This window comes from Carassius gibelio, chromosome B1 (genome assembly GCF_023724105.1).
Source record: "Carassius gibelio isolate Cgi1373 ecotype wild population from Czech Republic chromosome B1, carGib1.2-hapl.c, whole genome shotgun sequence".
Classification (NCBI taxonomy): domain Eukaryota; kingdom Metazoa; phylum Chordata; class Actinopteri; order Cypriniformes; family Cyprinidae; genus Carassius; species Carassius gibelio.
Window position 1 is genome coordinate 23,035,546 of NC_068396.1, and position 18,482 is coordinate 23,054,027.

The following is an 18,482-nucleotide window of genomic DNA, read 5'->3' on the forward strand; positions in this document are numbered from 1 at the left end:
TGTTTATCACTGTTATAAATCTTTTGAGAAGCGAAGTGGACTTTGGCTGAATTTGACCATCTTTTCCCTCCTCCATTTTCAGGATTGACATTTCTGGCTGATTGAATGCATTGTTCCTCTATGTAATTTATAGACCTGGTGCTAAACTGTCCCTACTATAGGGGTAATAAGTCTGAAACACCAAAAGTTTTGCTGTTAATTTCAAGCACAAAACTTTTGGTGCCACACAATTCAGGAAATAATAAAATATATGCTATAATGTATCCAGCAAACCAGCTAAAACTATTCATCTTTAGGTTTTAATATGCATATTTGACTGATCTGAATGCCTCACAAAAACAAAAAAAATGATTTACTTACCGCACTTATTTGTATCCGGTGATACATTTAAATCAGTCAAATATGCACATTAAAACCTTGTGGTTAATGATGAATATTTTCATTATTGATTTGCTAACTACAGTATACCAAATTAGCCTATTATAGAATCTAAAGTTACCCAGAGAAATATTTATATTATGATCTCTGGTCACGTGATGCGCACTGTCACTCCGCTCTCCCCCTGTCTGAGGACCATTGCAATGCTGTCTAAAACGCAGTCGGGAGATTTATTTTCGATTGAAGCTGAACCTGGGTGTTCTTTTCCAGCGGGCTCTGGAGGGCTCTCACGCTGTCCCTTTCCTTATCACTGCACATGCAGGCGGCAGCAGCATCCATTTGAACAGCAACTGTCTGGTTTATCCTCAGCTTTCATCTCTCGTGGTAGACCTGTGCTCAAAGAACTGCAGCAGCAGCACCGATTCAGCCCACTCACCTCATCTCGGAGGCACAGATGCTGTGCTGTTGGGAAAATCAAATCTCTGTCATAAATTGTTAATGGCATGTGCATTTAAGCTCATGTTGTTGATTGGCGCTTTTTTAATCGGCTTGCCTCAGTGTTCTCTAGTTCCTGCTTGGGCCGAAATATCACCAAAATCTAGATCCGTGTTTTCGTGAATGAAGGAAAGCACAGACTAGGCCCATAAAGCTTTAGAGTTGTGCCGGCAGTATAGTCAGTAGATGGGAATTTTAGATATCTGCCATGAAGCATTGAATCGAGCAGTGTCCGGTTAACAAGCATAAGAGGAAATCCTTGTTCCCAGTCAAGAGGGATTAAGTAGGGCTCCATTCTCTCTGCTCTCAGCAGTCATTTTCTCTGTTCGCCATGGAGAACATGGGGATGTGAATAGACCTCAGCCATGTACACTGAGCTGTTACACCTGCTAGAAAGGTTAGGGAATGACCGGCTGTGCAGAGCAGTCATGGAATCGCTCAGCCTTCTAGATTTTGTAAGTTTGTGTGAGGGCTTGCATCTATTAACATTTCTTTTTTATTGATGTTAACACTTTAGTTACAACACTGGCACACTCCCTATTAAATATGACCTTCTTCTATCTGGGCAAATTAATGTTATGAAATCGTTCAGCCCTTTGTAAAATGATTTTTAAATTTGTAAAGTCTTTCAAGGCCTATTTCCACTACAAAGAGCCATCTGATGAACAAAGTTTGTTTCGTCTTGGGTCTTGAGTGTTACTGAATTTTGACATAGTTTAATGTATTGTTTATATTTAAGTAAATTTCTTGGACGTTTTAGATGCCTACTCTTGCTTAAACTATCTACATATTTATTTATCTGCATAGCCCTTAATCCCATACTGCTTGTGACAGTCTAAAACATGAAATTTGGTTAGTGTTTTTGTGAAAATGACTTTATCCCTCTTGTTTCACTGCAACAATATAATATACATATATTAAAGCTCCCGTTAAAAACATATCAGCCTAGCACGATTCATATTGCAACAAAAGTAGTATTAATATTGAAATATCTTGAATTTATTTATACTACTATTAAAAACTGAGGTGGATGACACTGGTTGGGTTTTTAAGAAACCAGAGAGGGTCTCTATCCACCCTTTTTAACCTAAATAACCTGAGTGTGTCAGACTTTTGGTATCATTCATAAAACTCCTTAATTCTTGAATTCCTTATCATATTAGTTTATTATCATAATCATAAATGCACTGGTTTGTAGTGCAAATATTCTTCTATTACCTATATAGTACCTATAGCTCCCACCCTAAAAAAAAAAAATAATACAAAAAAAAAAATAAGTGAAAAATAAGGTGGATGAAGTGCTTTGACATCATGTTGGAATTAACATAATTACAAGATACCAGCTTGTAAAAAACCCTTGTAAAACTCAGAATTACTTGTAAAGTTGTACCATCTGAACCACTCAAGAGTGTGTTGAATAATAAAGTATATGGAAAGCACATTGACACCATGTCATAATTAATGTAATTACGAGATTCTGACTTGTAAAAAGTGTTCATGTCTTTGTAAAACTCGCATCTTGAACACCCGAGCAATGAAACACCACGTGGAAACACTCAAACAGCGACTTCAGCAGTGAAATATAGTTAAAGGGATAGTTCACCCAAAACTGATTTTTTTTTCTAACCCTCATGTCATTCCAAACCCGTAATACCTTCTTTCATCTTCAGAACACAAATTAAGATATTTTTGATGAAACCCGAGAGCTTATTGACCTTGCATTCACCGTGTTGTTCAATATTTGATACACAACCTCATAAATTACCTTCAACCTCGTTATTTTAGTTTTCTTTGCAAAAATTATTCTCATAATTATTATCTTGCAAAAATTATTCTCATAGCTTCATAAAATGATGGTTGAACCGATGTCACATGGACTTTTTGGACCTTGAACATATTAATTGTGTTGCTGTCTATACAGGGTCAGAATGCTCTTGGATTTCATCCAAAATATCTTAATTAGTGTTCCAAAGATGAATGAAGGTCTTACAGGTTTGGATTGAAAGGTGAGTAATAAATGACAGAATTTTCATCTTTGGGGGAACTATCTCTTTAAGCATTCATTTTGTAATATTTCTGTTTATAAATTAATTAAATGTAATGTTATTACCCGTTGTCTTAAGGCAAGAATAAACTGAAAATAAAAGAAAACTATACAAAATTAATGTAGCATGCACAGAGTTGAATATCTAAAGTAGTACATGCCTAGTATAGATCATTAATAAGGCATTTGTACAATGACTGCTACTTGAGTTGATGTATTGTGGTTTTGTCCATTGATTACTTCAAATTCCACAAATTAAATTTGCTGTTAACACTGTTACCATAGAAACACATTCCTGGTCCGAGGATTTGAACAACTGCAAGTAGAACATCCGGGTGCCATGCAATGTAGTAATTACAGTAATTAAAAATTGCAGTGAACACAGTAAGATGGATTAAGCAGACAGGGTCCCTATGCAGATGTCAAGGTAGGACCAGTTTTATTAAGTGATGTTTCAACATACCCGTATTTCCTATGCAGTGACAATGAAACTGAATATGTACTGTACGCTCCCTACAAGGAATCTCCCTTAGGATGGCAGAATATCCTGTAAAGTTCAAGTTGCTGGGAATGCACCTATACCGTGCAGAAGTTATTGCATCTTTTATAATCTTTATCAGACAGATTTCAATGTGTGTGTGTGTGTGTGTGTGTGTTTATGCACAAAAAGCTGTCTGTGTTTTTACTTATAACTTTTTCCCCTAAAATCCTTCGAACGTACAGTCTTCTTCGGGCAAACAATTAATCTGTTTCTCCTCAGATGAACACTCATTTGTCACATTTTACAATTAGCTGCAGGCATGGCATTTAGCTCATAGCGTTGTGATTAGAATAACTCATTGTGCTTGTCCTCCACGGCATCTGCACACATGACTGCAAAATATTAGCATGCCCATTATTTGTCACTTCATCAGTTTAAAATGATGCTGAATACATTTGATGGAAACTATATTTGTGCTGTGATTTGTTTGTGGCTGTCATCCAGTATTCATCCCAGCCATTTATTTATGTCACTTGCTTTATGGTGCATTAATTTTGCGTGCAAGACAGTTCACTTGGGGATCTTGGGTAGGCTGGTTGATGGGTTGGACTAATTAATAATTTTTTGAACGGAAGCACAGTAGACAGTCAAACTCAGTGTTACAGAGTAGAATAAAAACAAAAGCTCATACCCAAAGGGCTATAAAGTCAAATCCTGTAACATGACAGTTACAGCCTTAACTGAATGTCAGACCTTGGCATTTGACCCCCAATTTTCTCCGGGAGTAATGCAGTAGCAGACCCTTTGGTTTGACCTTAGAGCTAACAACACTCCCTGTGAACATGTATTTGTTGCTTTGATAGGCTGACTAAACCTGCTGTTGCAAATAGTAGTGAGTTGTCACACGTCCAGTGTTAGAAATTACTCATGAGTAAATGATTAAGTCCAGCTGATGCATATTTCACAGTATCATATGTTGATCTTTTAGCGCCTTTCAGTTCAGTTTTAGTTCAGTCTTGCATGACTCACTGTCTAGATTTTTTTAACCTGTGAGAGTTAAAGTGAACAAAGTGTGGCCCTTTGCTTAAGGTTAGGGCCTTTTTATTAGTTTCTGTATTTTTAGAGAGCATCAGTCAAAAATTCCCAATCATAGTTTGTATAATAACAAATACAGTGTTTATTGCTGAAATGACTGGGAAAAGTTAATTGCATTCTTATTTCTATCAGAACCACAATATGCTGCTGATATTACACTTCTCACCTTGTGAGCATCATAAAACCTGCTTTCATTTTCTCTCTCTTTCAAAGCCATTGGCAGAATTTAATCTATGTGGAAGATTGAGATGGCTCATTCTTCTCTGTCACAGCCAATATGCTGCATCAAATGATTTGACTGATGTACTGCACCGTAATAATTAAGACAAAGAGCAGACATAGTGAATTCTTGCATTGAACGAATGATTTTCTCCAGTGTGAGTGCAGTCTGATGCTTTGGCAAGATATGTGCCGTTGTCTATGTGTGTGTGTGTTTAGGTTATTAAGTTATAAAAGATATAAGTTTAAGTAGAGAAGCAGACTCTTCTCATGAGACCAGTGGATATATTTTACATTGCCCTCAACTTTACTGTGCTTGCTTACCAATCGCTGTCCATGGTGCTGAAACAAATAGGCTGTAGGAGTGATGCAAATCATGGTTCTGTTACAGCCATTATATATATGTGTATATATATATATATATATATATATATATATATATATATATATATATATATATATATATGTGTGTGTGTGTGTGTGTGTGTGTGTGTGTATATATATATATATATATATATATATATATATATATATATATGAAGAGTTTGGTTCCAAAATGCAATAAATCCATTTTGATTAAATTTAGTAAAAATGTGTTTTCTTTACCAAGAAAGTGGCAAGAAAAAGATTTATTTCTATTTTAAACGTTCATATAGCACCTTTAGGTTATGATAATTAAAAATAAATAAATCCAGGTTTTGATTTTCGAAGATTTATTATAATTTATTTTTTTAAATGCAATAAATCCATGATCATTTGTTTTTCTCAAAATGTCAAATTTCTCAAAAATTTCCCTTACATTCAACTCCCAAAAGTACATCTTTGCCATGTTACATTAATTTAGTTGACTATGCTATATGTGCTGTATTAACAAAAAAACATAAATGGCATTAATAAAAACACTAATACTGACAAGCTACGCAATATCGCGCTCATAATCGAATGCGATTCATCTAATGAACGCGATATTGCATAGCTTGTCAGTGATCTAAGGCTCTGTATTAAATGTCACTTCATCTAAAATCACGTGATGGAGATTTACTTGTACTATTAATCATAGAATCGCTTTACTGATGATATGCAGATTACAATCACATACGATTTATCCAGCCTTTGTTTGTTGATCACAAAATACAAATTAGAGGAGTAAAAAGATGCAGAGTGCGTGGAATGGTGCGCTGTGATTGGTTGTTACCGTTTACAGTGCGTGGAATGGTGCGCTGTGATTGGCTGAGCGGAGATATCGTATGCATATCCATATACTTATGCATATAATATTTTTAGAGCAGGCTGTGATTGGGAATTCAAACTGTTCCAACACAAAGTTCATTCTTTGTATATTTTTATTTACAAAAGCAAGGGACAACGTCATTGCTTTTAAATATTCAGGACCAGTTCCAACCTAGTATTGACAAAATTCATGAAGATCTGCAATTCACTTAGAAACATCAGGTCATCCCTTGTGTATGCTGTCTCCATATGCTGTGCTGCAGTTGCCTTTGGCGTAAGCAGACCCACCCCACCCCATCTGTCTCCCTTTCGTTCCCATCAAGTACAGCAGCATTCAATAATAAATAAACAGCTTCAAAGAAATGTGTGCTTCTTCATTAGAGACTCCAAAAGTAAAAAATAAAGCAAGAAAAGATCATGATCATGAGTCAGTCTTGATTGACTTATCCAGCGGAATCCAGAGGAATTCTTAGAGAACAGCAGCAGAATTAATGATGCATAGTGAACGTTTTTTTTTTTTCATTCACATTAGCCTCCAAATCATTGATATAATGCTGATATGCTACGTTTGAATACTCAAAACTTTGTACCGTTTAAAATGGACAGATCAAAAAACACCTCAGACTCCACAGGGTTAAAGATAAAAAGAAAAAAGTAAGAGTGAAAAAAAGTACAGTGTCACAAGCAAACATAGAAAACTAAAAATAATTTAAACGAAATAATATAAATAAACAAAATAAACTTTTAAACAACTTAAAATGAAGAATAAAAGACAATGCTGTGCTTATTTGATAAATGTTATATATACATACAACATGCTGCATGTTACATGTTATCAATTTCTATACTCGTTTTTCACAGCTAGGTGAGTCGTGTTCAGAATTTATAAATATATTTCTCTAAATGTACTGTACAAATATTGCCTTGTTATATATAACGTAGGTATTATTAATATCGTTACATTTAATGCAATCAATTAATTTTATGTTTACAGAATACACCTTTATAACACGTTTACAGTGTTTATAAGAGTAATTTCCAAAATAACAAACATAAGTAGCCAAATTAGAGCTATAAACATTGTTAATGACTTCAACGTATGAACACATTTGCGTTTAAAGATAAGGCAACGCTATTCAACGGCTCAAAAAGCTAAGAATCGCTCACCTCTTTACTCTGTGAGCTCGTGTTGGTGTAAAGACTGCTGTTTCACTGTGCTGTCCCACACATCGGAAAGCATCGCCCGACTGCGAGGATGTTTTCATATTAATGCGCAGCACACGTGGCTTATAACCGCAATATCTAAAGCTGAGGGCAATGAGAAGTCGCCCAAGAAGGAAAGAGAAAGATTCCGTAAACCTTTAGTAGGTGGGACGCGCGCGAGGGTTTTAATGAAAAGCTCGAGACGGTTTCAAATTGTAGCACTGCCACGGATAAAAACGTAGCGCTCGTCGTTGTTCTGCAACTATCGTACTCGGAAACGTTCCCTTCGTGTGTCTTCAAGAAAGGAGAGGGGATTACCGAGCAACATACATGTCTCAACATGCAAATAAACCTCTACTGTAAGTCTTTTCGTAGTATTGCTTACGCGCGTTGCGTCTCGCGTGACTGATACAAAACGCGCGCTCATCTGCTTATGTTTTGTCTTAGCTCTACTGGGTGTTGCAGAATTGTCTTAATTACCGATAATATATGATTATTCTATAGAGTGTTCAGTTAATGTTTGCTTGATTACGTATGTCAGTTAAGAGCCAGTTAGTGTTGCTCTCGAGCCTGAGATTAATACGCGTAATAAGTCTGTGTTGCTCCGCTTCATTTGGGAGTGTTTGTTTATATGACGCGGCGACTCTGTCTTCCTTGCAGGTGAAAGTTTGTTGTCTTCTACAAGGGGAGATAAGGAGCTCGAGTCCACACACGGCAGACACGCGTATATCTAGCGCTGGATTGTGTCTCCTTCGCGTCTTCAAAATGAAGAGAAGGCAAAAGCGCGTTCTGCAGATGGCATTTATTTTCATGGTTGCTTTAATTTTTCTGCCAAACGTCGGCCTTTGGTCAATGTACAGAGAGAAGAGCCTTATGAAGTCGCATGAGCCAGGAGAGCAGGTGAGTAAAAACCTTTGACAGCTATGTGACTCTAGCATTTATAGGTTAAGTTACTGTCAATCAGATATGGTGCATGCAGCCTAGTCTAAGTAAATAACAAGCTTGGATAAGCTTTAACACACCTGGACTAGTACTGTACAAAATGATATGCAGATTTTCTGTATTCATTCTTTCAGAAGGTTTATTTATCTTTTTTTAAGTCTATGTCAGACAAGCTATACTTGATATATCATTTGAAGTGCTGCAAGTCATATTAGTACTTCTCTCTGTACTATATGGGTAGCAGGCGGTGTTGATCTTTGAATAAAAGTTCTAAACTGTTGTAAAGAAGAATTTCTGTATCAGCATCAATGACTTAAAACGGATTTCAGTTTTTATTCTGCCTCACATTTGTAATTGATTCTACTCATTATTTAAAGGGTTGGAAAATTGTCAATGTGTTTGGCCATTGCTATATTATTGGAAATGTTTAACTTGCACAGTTCCACTGTAATCAAAGTTTTGCTTTTAACACATCTGAGTGGTAATGTGCCCTGGAAAACTGACATCACATCTTCTTCAACTAACCCAACAGCACTTTGATTAAACTTTTACAATACAAAAATGCATCTTAAGCGCCTTGTTCAGTAGCTAATGAATAGTTAACAATATTGTGTGTTTGCCTCCCACAAGATTATGCATTTAGGAGCACTTATGAAGTCAGCTGTTTTGCCTTTAGGGAAACATAAATCAACAGTCAAAAATTAAAGAACATTTTCTTGCAAGGCGTGCAGAAATGAAAAGGATGAATCTCTCTCTCCTGCTAATATTCAATATTTATTGTTGATCTTCCGCTAATGCACTCAGAGAGAAGGAGAGAACAATTCAACCTCCTTAATTTCTGATCTTCAAGAGATTTGGGATTATAGCATCATTTTCATAGGATGAATTCCTTAATCACGTTTAGCTCTCAGAGAACAACATGGATAAGCTCATTTACTTTGCAACTGGCTGCTGCTTGCGATGAGAGTGCAATCAGTGATTCTCTCAGCCAGATGTCATTGTGGCATATTTAGTCCCCTGAAAACATCTTGCATGTGGAAAATCACTTTGGGTGGGTTGGCTACACTCACTTACGTACATCACTAGATGACACTTTCTTCTTCTCAACATTACAGAGCTAGCGTTCCCGTCTACTAAATTCCCTCTCTCCACGTCCTTATGTCTGCACCCCTCACCAGCTGCCGAGGGGTGCTGTTGGTTCATTTGATTCCGCCCTTGGGTACCTGCTTGTTTTTGGTTTCTGCAACTGTGATGTAGTTCTAGCGCTCAAGGGGGAAACGCTGAGTCTGTTTATTCTGTCTCGTAATTGCTCCTCTCTCATTTGTTTTGCCAGAGTTGCATGACTTTAGCCTTGGGCGAGCACAACTGCACAAATCCAGTCTCTTCATTAAAGTCAAATCAGTGAGCAGACACCACGTTGTGGACAGGGCCAAAAGTACCAAGGCACCTAATGCATAGAGCTGTCCTTTCACTGTCTGCTGACCTCCCTATTTATGATTTCCTCAAAGAGGCACCGTCCAGGCAAAACAACCCCGGGAATTATGTAGATGCTTTAATGCAGTTAAAGCCAATGTGACAGGTAGGCCTTCACCCGGAAACATATGGCAATGCATGCAATAGGGGACTCAATATGTAGACTCTGTCGTCTGAATATTTAATGTCGTATAACAAAGTAAATCAGGCCGGCTATTGATTCTCCAGCAGTTTTTAAGAGAATATGATTAGTGGATTGAGGAAAGAGGATGGGGAGGGCAGCGCAGAGATGAGAGCAGTCTGGAATCAGACTCAATCCCCTCATGTCACACACTTTCCGGACTCAAAAGGAGCTTGAGTTTACCAGCTCAATAGAAAGATCCCAGTGCCTGTTATTGTGCACCTGTCAGAGCGGGAGAGATAATTGACAGCAGAGATATTGTGTCAATAAGCCCACAAGAATCCCGGTGAATAAGCCCGCCTAGTGTGTCCTCTTTTATTATCCAATAGCAATTACCCATGATTGAATCAGCCCTCGGATCCCAAAAATCCCCCCCTCAGTGATGTTAAGCGAGGTTTAACAAAATAGCGATGGGAAGCATAGACTCCACGCACTGGGTCCCTTTCTTCTGGGAAGACGTGTGTTGAGTTCTGTCCCTCCTTCCCCGTCAAAATCTCGGCTTTCTGTCCTTTGGGAGACAATCATATTGAATTAGCTGTGGCGGCCCACTCCTGGCGCGGGTAAACAGCATCTGTGTACTTTGGTGGGTGGTGCTCACAGCGCCAGTGCTACGAGATGGACGTGTGCTGATAAGCGTGTGTCAGGACTGATAACCTTCCCTCAGCTCCTAACAAGAGCCCACCGTTGAGCATGACATTGCCCAGGAGCATTATGAAGAGGCTGTCTATGCAATCCTATCTCGCCGTGCCACTGCTCTTCAGTGTGTTGACAACAACAGGGCGTGCAACTCTGTCACCGATAGCAAGGTGGATAACGAGAGCTTCATAGTTGTTAACTACCTGGGGTGGAAGCACGGCGGAGGTGAAGGGCAAGGTGACCTCATACTCTTTAAGCTTCCCTGGATCAAGTTTTGAAGCTGACCATGTTTATGTCATTCCAGACGAAGGCATATTATTGTCGCTTTCCATTTGCCAGCAAAGTGACAAGGGGAAGAGAGATGTTGTAATTGCAATTACCCTCAGTGTCATACTAGAGAGATACATTATGGTAATGTACATGTCAAGCTGATGGTGAGAGCATGGGTGAAGAGTGCATGATTTGAACTGAATTGTGGTCTGGGACATGCTGAAAGATCACACAAATAGTATTGTAGAGAGGATAGAATCACCAGAGGATGAACACTGCATAGATCTTGTCAGGAAGCATTATAAGCATTCCTTGATGAGCAGCACCGTTCGGTGTGACACAAGGGCAAGGTTCAATTTGAAAATGCAATGGGTTTGATGATATACAAGAAAATGGCCACCATTTTGGCCAGAGGAGGAATGAGTGTTTTTCTCCTCATAATTTCCATTTCGGCTGAATATAAATTAAATTCTGCTGTCATGAGCGAGGGGATCTTAATCAGCCAAGTGATCAGTACCAGGAGAGATGATGTAATTGAATATTCCACCTGGCATTGATAGTGTCCAGGTTTCCAAACCTCATAGACCATATATCCTTTCTCCACCATCCCATGGCATTCTGTTATCGAAAGTCATCAGCGTCACATTGTTTCCCTATAATTGCGTTCTTCCCAGAAAAAGGGTAAAGATAATTGGATTTCTTTGTGTACGAAGAAAAATATCTTTGATGCTCGGCTATTTTTACTTTGGTTCATGTGGACTACATTTTCGGAAGATTTAGACTTGGCCTAGACTCGAACTTGAATGACCAGGGTTACTTTTCCCAAAAGCATCGTAAGCCAAAGTAAACCGTAGATCCATTGCCTCAGTGGCCATAATGCTCCATAAAATATATGGTTTTGGACTTGGAGTTGACGTGAACTTATGTCCAAATTCGGTCATGTCCAGAATCAAATTTTACAACACTGTTGCACAAACACTCTTTCCTTAATACACACACTTTGCCTTCATGTTAAACATTTTGCTCCCTTTCATTACCACCTGCAGATGCACTTGATGGCCTGTGCCCCTAATATGAACAGCACCATGACTCTCTCGAGAAAGAGACAATTTCAACTTGATTACTATGATGTGCCACATGAGGTGAGGATGGAGCAATGCCTTAGACCGTTCACTTTGGCTCCCAAGAGTAATGCGCATTTCATATTGAGCGGTAGCAATATAGCAGAGCAGGGTAATATAAAACCACTTACTCTCAGGCTCACAAAACAAAGGGACATGGACCTTTCCAGTCTTGTGTGTTTGGCACCTCCATTAAGATAATAACACTATTACAAGAGATTGAAAGCCTCTGAAGAGCTCTTTTTTTCTCTCTTGGTTTTTAGCTATGAGAGTGACGTACACACACACACTGAGAGTGACGTACACACACACACACACACACACACACACACATTTATAATAGCCATTACCATGTGTATAATTTTTAGGTGTAGGCCTACACTGATTAGAATGAATTAAACTAATGTACATTTCCATAGTTTATGAAAAAGTGTGTACCTGCTGCAAAATAGCCCCTTTTCATTGATTAAGTGAACAGTTTGTAATATATATATATATATATATATATATATATAGCATTATCTGACATATGTTCAAACTTTTTCATTGTACTGTTTTAAAACAATGCAGATCCAAATACTGAATCTACATAGTGTGGCAGATTATATTCATAATTACAATATGTATCACACAAATCTAGGTTGCTTACAGTATTATTAACAAAAACTTTAAAACAGAAACTATAGCTCATACTTACCAGGGCAAAAAGGCCTGATCGGTTGGTACAGTATGTACTTAATTTATAATGTTCCAAAACGAATTGTAATAAGAATGATAATATTTAATACTACCTTTCACACCACACAGACTAAGCTGCTTAAAATAATTCACAAAAAAATAAGCATGCATATTAAACAGGCATCTTGATGGTAGTAAGTGAGATTACAGGTAAACATAATAGCTATAAAAGTATTATGGATCATTATGTATGTCAGTGCTGTTATACGTTGTGTAAGTGTCTGTATGCAGCAGTGTGTTAATCTTCTCTTTATTTGTCCTGAGGTGATCTGGGAGCTCTTTGTGTTGAATTATGGCCATTTGAACTGGCAGATTTCACTGACTCCTCCACCCGAGTGATTGTTATCTAAGGAAAGTGAGGTCTGTTATATTTTATGGCTCCTCTCTGAGCGTGTGGAGATTTATGGCATTAAAATCTGCCGTGTAAGGTGATATTGGTCATTGGTCAAAAAAATAAAATAAAATAAAAATTACAGTGAAATTGGGCAGCCCGTTTAATGTGGCTAATGCACAATTTGGAATCAGCTTTTGATATTTTTTCCACCATTGGATGGTTTATTTGAGCCATCTATCAGCTGACCAGAGAATAAATGTTGAAGACTTGCTGGCATGCATTGTAATTTACCATAATTGTTGAAAACTGTGGACACTATTGAAAAAGTTTTGAGGAGTTACAGAAATTTAGATCATAGTTATTCATTAATGCTTTGGCAGGAAAACCTGGCATTTGGCTGCAGATCTTCTTTAAAAACAGGAAGCAGTCAGTTACATTTACAGATAGATAATTAAAGAAGCTTTTCGTATCCTCATTGAAAAAGCAGGACTCAAGGTTATATCATATTTTAAATGATTTGTATTCTTTCTGTTTATTCATCATCCAAGCTTCAGCCCCAGATTCAAGGTTAAGGTGTAAAAGGTCATGTGAAGCAATGCAGTTCTTCTATTGTTAGAAGCGATGATTTACAATCGATCTCGTCTCTTTGCATTTAATCGACTTACATGCTCTCTTGAGCTTTCATTTTTGTGGAGTAATAATATCACTCCTATGTTTTCTCACCATATAATCAGAGTTCAACTGATTCTTAACTGCAGTGTCTCACACTGTCTCGGTAACATTTTTTTGATGATTCACTATATAAAATTAAAATTACAATTGCTTGTTACTGTCAATGTGACTTTGAAGAAAAGTTGAGTAAGGTTACAGCAGAATAAATATAATAAACTGTGGGAAACTGTTCAGTTTTTCTAAGAGTAATTGATATTTCCAGATCTTATTTCAACAGTGAGACTATTGAAAGTCATTTCATGAACTCCAGCGAATGTTTTACCCTCTTTCCATTTCAAATGAACTTGATTAGTATCTTTTAATATTGCGAGAAATCCTCCAGGCTTGTTAGAGGGTCTCAAAAAATGCATTTTCAAATTCATTTATTCTCCTTTAAAAATGAGCTATTTCTCCTCTCTCCTTTTGTCTCTCTCTTTCCCCACTTTAATTTATTGCACACGGACTGAAAAAAAAAAAGTCAGCTGAGTTCACTAACAAGATAGACCTTCATGCTTATTAGGATTTTTTGAGTCATTTTGAAACATTATCCAATTTAATTAATGCCCCACAGAACATCTTTGATCTCTTAATGGGTAAAATAGGCACTGACTTTGATGAATGTTTGCTAGGTGTTGTCAGTGAATCTTTATTAGAGGCTGGAGGTGTCTTTCCCTTATGCTAGATGCTGAATTCATCAAGGATGAACCTATGTTCAGCAGCCATACTGCACAGCCAGACAGATGATAGAACTAGCAAGGGAACAGCTTGAGACCAATCACACCACTGTAGGGAAAACCGAGACAGATATTAGTCTGTAAAGTTGGGAGAAACTTGCTGCCCACAGCGCCAATCTATCTTGAGGTAAGGCCAATGTATGTGCCGCAGAGGAATGGATGGGGGTGCTGAGGGAGGAGAAAAGAGGGAAGAGCAAACAGCTATTAGTGGCATCAGCACCCTTAGAAACTTGCACTGACCTGAGGTCTTATACATGTGTGCCTGCTTTTTCGATGTGGGTAGTTTGTTTGTCCACTCCTACTAATTTACATGAGATATATATTATTTTACTTCATATGTAGTACCTTGGTTTTAATTTTTAATCATTGGATGACAATTAGAATGAAGAACAGGACCCAGTATAAACTTGCCAAGTTCCTCTGCATGTGACGGATTATCAACATTATTTCAAGACTTAAAAAGTCCTAATTTGCCTTTCCACAAATCAAGGCCTTAAATCAAATCAAAACAGAAAGTCTTAAATTCATAAAGTCTTGACATTCAGTCCCCCAAAAATTAAAAAATCCTCCTGAGTAGTTTTGTGTTGTTCTAAAGGTCAAAGACTAGACATACTATGTTGATGTATTAAAAAAAAGAAAGTGTATACTCTGCCAGTGTCAAAAAAAAATTTCACATTCAGTTTAAAAGGTCAGAAAATATATATATTCTGACATGTACTTAATAAAATGTATTGAAGAAAAAAATGGTCATACTAAATTTAATAATATTTTAGATTATTAATTAGATTTTGAGGGCTGCACTGTGATCCTTAAATGTCATCAACTGATTTCTAATATAAACTTGTTACACTGAATGACATTTTAGTGGGTGCCTTGTGTAAAGCATGGGAAAAATGTATGATAATGTATGAGGAAAAAATAAAATTAAACAGTACTAATACTAATACATTTCTTTTTAAATATATGTGAATCAGAAAGTAATGGTGGATGTTGGATGTTGTATCGATAGTGACTGTTTACTAGTGTTGGGCGATATGGTCATTTTTCAAATCGTCATATCGTCAGCCCATGAGATCGACGATACACCATATTATCGTGCATGGGTGGGGCAAGAGAGAGACTCCCTGTTCTTGTCATAGCATAACTATTTGGTGTTTTAAACCACGCAGGTGTGCGAGAGAGAGCCTATGGAATATCAATGGAAAAATATACTTTCAAACATACTGATAAACGAACTTTAAATATAAAAATACTGTATTTAAAACAGCTAGTTGTATATAGTCAGATGGAACTGTCATATCGCACGTCCTGTGAAAAATTTGCCGCATCTATGCACAGAAGTTATCAGTCTAAATGTCAACGGTGAAAATCAATAGAAGATTTCATTTAAAGCTCAACAGTTTGACACTAATATTGGACATAAACGAACACGTTGATTTCTGAAATAAGTTTACAGGCCTACCATTTTTGTCAGAAATATGATTTACCATATTTTTCAGACTATAAGTCGCACCTGAGTATAAGTCGCATCAGTCCAAAAATACGTCATGATGAGGAAAAAAGCATATATAAGTCACACTGGACTATAAGTCGCATTTATTTAGAACCAAGAGAAAACATTACCGTCTACAGTAGCGAGAGGGCGCTTTATGTCTTCAGTGTAGACTACAGGAGAACTGAGCAGCATAGAGCGCCCTCTCGCGGCTGTAGACGGTAATGTTTTCTATTGGTTCATTTCTCTTGGTTCATTTATCTCAGTTCATGTCAAATTAATTTTGATAAATAAGTCGCACCTGACTATAAGTTGCAAGACCAGCAAAACTATGAAAAAAAGTGTGACTTATAGTCCGGAAAATACGTAATGATGGTCATCACTGAATAAAAAGTGCTGAAATGCTCAATCTTGAAGTCCATTATTATTGTCAATTTGTTTATTAATGTTTTTAATATATAATAATATAAATCAATATTATTTATTTAATTGCATTTATTTTTTTATACTTTAATCATATAAATTATATTAATTAAGAATATTATTAATATTTGAACACGGAATAACCACCTTGCAGGAGCCATTGTTGTCATGTGACAAGAAAATCGTAAAACATAAGACCCTCATCATAAAATATGTTTGAAATAATTGCTATTTATAAAATCAAAGTAGCGTAAATGATTTTAAACTGTATAGAGCCAACATGAATTCAAATATTCAATTTCTGAGGATGCGTTCACATGTTTTCTACTAGAATGTTAAAAGATGGTTTGAAACATGAGGGTGAGAAAATTATGACTATTTTCTTTTTTGGGTTAAATAACCCTTAAACACATTACAGTTGTTTGGCTCATTTCTTGTAACCTCCACCCTCAGCTCTTCCTGGAGCGAGCTTCGGGTGTTCTGCCATCGCTGCATCCACTTCACAGCATCTGAAGGGAAGAAAATATATTTATTTTTACATTAAATAAAATAAAACATTTGAGATAAATGACAACCTATTTTCAAAATATCTTTATGGTCTACAGCAGTGGTCCCCAACCTTTTTAGCGCCAAGGACCGGTTTAATGAGAGAAAATATTTCCACAGACCGGGCTTTAAGGTGTGATGGATAAATACAACAAAATAAAATGATACAACTGGCATAAAAACTGTGTATTCTTATGCAACTTTATTAGCAGCGTCCTCATAACATCACGCCAACAACATAAGTACACCACAATATGTCAAATACATTGCTGTTGCCATTTTAAGTCATACTTATTTTATCTTAGATTGCAGTTAACAGTCTGACTATCTGGGATCAGTGTTGGGTGTGTTGCTGTGACTGCATAACTGTCTTGAAGCCGCACGCAGCACCAGCAATTGATCCTTTTGAAAACGTGGCTTTGTGTTACTCAAATTACACTTCAGCTCTCTATCGATCGGAATGCTGGCTGCAGCCTTTGCGTCGCCTAGTGTTGTTATTAAGCTAATTTATCCTTGGAATCACAGAGTAGAAAGTTGAATTAAGTGTGCAGTACAGTTAAATTTCCTTTACTCAATAGATTATGCATAAATATTTAGCCACAGAATCTCTGTGCAGGTCTTCATCTGCAGTGCTGCTAACTGTTCATTATGTAGAAATAAAGCACAGCAGACACATGCATCAAAGCCCTCGTTGACATCTGGCTGTTCTCACAAGCTCTCCGGGTCATTAGAAGACAAGCTCCTTCTCTCCTTAGGCTGCTGTTCTTTGCTTTCCTGTTATTTATGACATCACGCAAACTCATAAAGTCCATCCTAATTACATTTCACTCTTTAGATTAATGCCTGATCTCAGCCAGGTGCATCTGCCAAGTTTACCTTTTTCCAACACGACTGATGGATGTTTCTGTGGCTCCTTGAGATTCCCTGTAGCCTCTGGACGGAGGTTTATTTGTCAAAGAATTGGAGCAGGCGCAAACACCCTCATTCGGCCTTCGAAACACGTCTGGATCTACTTGAAAACAATTTCTTGACTGTAGCCAAAGTGATTTGTCTCACCTTTTTGTCCTGAATTAATTTCCTTTCACTCTGTTCTCCTGCGATGATCATTGTCTGTTTCTGTGTCTGTTCAAAGTATTAGTAGTTGCCTTTCTTTGAACTCTGCGCTCAGAGGACATTACTCTTGCCGTTCATGCCACTGCTAATGTAGGATCATTACTATAAAGAGAGATTTCAATGGCCCTCACCTTAAAGGTTACATTTAAATGGTGTTGTTAAACTCTGCAGGGGTGAAAAAACGTGATGATGCTTTGAGTGAGTACCATCTCTCAATCGTACAAGGCCTCTTATAGCAATAATGGTGACATGAGCTAATGATTACTTGATGAAAGTATTTAATGTTCACCCGATGTAACCTCTCAGTCCATGTATTGCTTTAGAAATATTGCAGATCCCCCCAGCGCCACACACACACACACACACACACTTCCAGGCCTTGTACATTGTGGTTGTTGCTTTGATGTTGCAGCTTTATTGATATAAATCTTTGTTGTTGCTCTCAGTTCAGCTCCAAGCTAATATGGAATACAACTTTATTGGCCTTATGTTTTATCCTCGCCTGTAAAATCATTGGAATGTGACCTAATGAATAGAAACTATGAATAATAAATAAAAGACAATAAAAACCCCATTTACAAGGCTGTACACTACTCTTGAGCGGAGAAGAAAGATTTGAGATG

The 18,482-nt window shown here is 37.3% G+C and overlaps 1 protein-coding gene across 1 annotated transcript in view; it reads left to right on the forward strand.

Annotated features, from left to right (window-relative positions):
- Nucleotides 1-7,125: 7,125 nt before the first annotated feature.
- Nucleotides 7,126-18,482, forward strand: part of galntl6 (polypeptide N-acetylgalactosaminyltransferase like 6) — a 203,812-nt gene continuing 192,455 nt past the window's right edge. The window contains exons 1-2 of the mRNA XM_052546075.1: nucleotides 7,126-7,504; nucleotides 7,806-8,045. Of these exons, the coding sequence (XP_052402035.1) occupies nucleotides 7,911-8,045 (135 nt within the window). The 5' untranslated portion in view covers nucleotides 7,126-7,504; nucleotides 7,806-7,910. The remainder of the gene's footprint in view (nucleotides 7,505-7,805; nucleotides 8,046-18,482) is intronic.